The 2,674-nt window shown below is 41.6% G+C and overlaps 1 protein-coding gene across 1 annotated transcript in view; it reads left to right on the top strand.

Annotated features, from left to right (window-relative positions):
• Window positions 1-900: 900 nt before the first annotated feature.
• Window positions 901-2,674, top strand: part of LOC104412998 (tenascin-R-like) — a 16,887-nt gene continuing 15,113 nt past the window's right edge. The window contains exon 1 of the mRNA XM_010023879.1: window positions 901-981. Coding sequence (XP_010022181.1) covers window positions 901-981 — 81 coding nt within the window. The remainder of the gene's footprint in view (window positions 982-2,674) is intronic.

Genomic DNA, 2,674 nt, shown 5'->3' with positions numbered 1-2,674 from the left:
GTGCACCTGGTTTTGATGAGCAAATATAACAGAAATTCATATAACCTTGCCCAGTTTATTCCTCATGGACACCCTAGCAAGATCTATCAGTGGGTTCTGCAGTTGTGCTTGGTACATGCACTTGAAATCATTTTCAGGTGTATTTTGAACAGTGACAAAGGGGCATCTCACCAGAAATGCATGCTGTGGCAAACAGCTGGAACCTCTCAAGGCAACTGCAAGGAGTTACTCTTATTTCAATGAATTTCGACCCAGTAATGACTAAGACGACTTCAAAACCCCTGGCTTTTTCTTTTACACCGAGGGGTTTGTAACTGACTACTGAACAAGAGGCACAGCCACCGTTCAGTGAAGTGAAAGGATGCCTTCTGCTGATTTCAGGAACTTTATATGGGGCCTGGGAAGAGGCAGGGCCAGAGCAAAGACACAGACCTCGAGTGCACCATTGGCCGCTGCTGTGTCTGTGTGAGTTATAAATACATGTTAGTTTTCCTCTTCTTATGTTTTAGATACTCTGATGCGATTTTGGTTTGAAGCTGTGATTCCAACACTTAAGTATCACTGGGACTATACTGTTTCTTTATGGATCGAGTAACTCTTCTCATGCTTTTATTAAAATACTTATTTAAGGTAAGAAAAATACTCCCTTTTTTGAAGGTGGATAGATACTCGAATGTTAAAAATTTGATCGTTTGTGATTTGGACTGCTGCTTTGTCATTCTAGCAGTCACAGGGAGCTCTCAGTTATTGCTACAGAGCATTCTCTGTCTTAATTGTTGGAAGCTCTTAAGAGCCTGAATCTGCCTTATTGCTTGCTGCTTCTGGTTTGATGTTGTCCCCTGGAAGATGTAAGAAATCCCAGCATCTTAAAGTCCTAAGCTAGCTCGTATCACCGCAGGCATGCATGGTGATGGTGGAAATACAGGGTCAGTCTGGGAGCCAGGGGTGTACTCCGGCCATACCTTTAGGAAGTGTGCTTCTGTAAGAAGCATTTTATTTTCTGATAAAAATCTGCCATTTTGAGGTTAGCCCTTTAGGTTTAATTTGGCTGTTATTGAAAGAACCACATACATAGGAACCACATGTATCTTTCTGCTTATTTTTCCCGTATCTGTCTATATTTAGTTTTTGTATGTGTATTCTTTTTTTTTTTTTTTTTTTTTTTTTTTTTATATATGTAACTTAATGTGCTTTGCAGCAAAGGTGGCTTAAAAGCTCTGTCAGTTACTGGTACAAATACTAGTTCCTTCTTTTGGAGAAGAGAGCCACAGATTTTGGATGGTGAAAATGCTGCTATGGTACCCAGCCTCCTGGTGTATTCCTGAACAATATCGAGATACCATCTGGTTGCACTAACCAATTTAGAGCTTCAGAATAAGTGCTTTTTGTGGAAGCCACCACGCAGCAGTCTGTGATCTGCCTTAGTCAGGGAAGTTTCCTGACAGTTGCAGAGTAGTAGAGAGTGCCTGGCTCTTAAGGATGGTGTAATGGGGTGAAGTATCATACCTCCAGCAGTGGCAGAAAGCAGATCCTTGGGGAGGACTGTAAGAACAGTGTAAGATGAGAATTACGTATACTGTTTTAGGTTCTCACCATTTGCAGCTGAAGGACTTCTTGAGATGGATGTAGTTGCAGTGCATTTTGTGAGCTTGTGTAGTTCTCTTCTGTGAAGTGGTCTGGCCTTTTCTGAAGCCCAGTGAAACTCTTAATGGGCTCATTTTAAGCTTTCCCTGATAAACTGTTTGTTTTGTGAAAAACTGCCTCTTTTTGTTTGCTTTGAATTGGAGCATACTGGCTACATTTCATCCTCCTCAATTCTTGAAGAGAAAATGAAAAAATCAACTCACTTCTGGCTACTAAAGATTTTATAGACCTCTTGTATTTTCCCTCAAGTATCTCTTCTTCAGTCTGAGAAGCCTGCTGGAGTCATATGTTGAGAAGTAATTGATAGCAGAAGTCAGTGTTTGTTGTTCAGTTCTCCCAGCTAGGTGTGTAAGTAACCTGCAGATAGATTTGAACCTTAGGTCTTTGTAGTCAGATGTTTGTTTATCCATGTATGTATGTATGTATGTATGTATGTATGTATTTATTTAAATTAGCTGCAGTCTTTGGATAAGGTACCGACAAGGTGCTGGCAACGAAAAGGGGCATTCTAAATCCCTCTCTGAGTATGGTAAATTTTCTGTGTACACTTGCAGATTTTAGTTTTAGGAGTATGTATTTATGTAGAGTAAAATGGCATATAATACTGTCCTGGGTTCAGCTACAGCAGTCATTTTTTCTCCTTCTTAGTAGCTGGTGCAGTGCTGTGTTTTTGGCTTTCAGTCTGGGAACAATGCTGATAACACCGATGTTTTTAGTTGTTGCTAAGTAATGTTTACTCTGACCAAGGACTTTCTCAGTCTCATGCTCTGCCAGGGAGGAGGGGAAGCCAGGAGGAAGCAGAGACAGGACACCTGACCCAAACTGGCCAAAGGGCTATTCCATACCACAGCACGTCATGCCCAGTATAGAAACTGGGGGGAGTTACCCGGAAGGCCCAGATCACTGCTCGGGTCGGGCTGGGTATCGGTCGGCGGGTGGTGAGCGGTTGTGTCCTTTTCCCTTGTTATTCCTCTTATCATTATTATTGGTAGCAGTAGTGGTTTTTATTATACCTTCGTTTATTGTGGGA

The sequence above is a fragment of the Nestor notabilis genome, unplaced genomic scaffold (assembly GCF_000696875.1).
Source record: "Nestor notabilis isolate BGI_N333 unplaced genomic scaffold, ASM69687v1 scaffold421, whole genome shotgun sequence".
In the NCBI taxonomy this organism is placed as follows: domain Eukaryota; kingdom Metazoa; phylum Chordata; class Aves; order Psittaciformes; family Psittacidae; genus Nestor; species Nestor notabilis.
The sequence above is the reverse complement of the archived record's forward strand: the minus strand, read 5'-3'. Positions and strand labels throughout refer to the sequence as shown.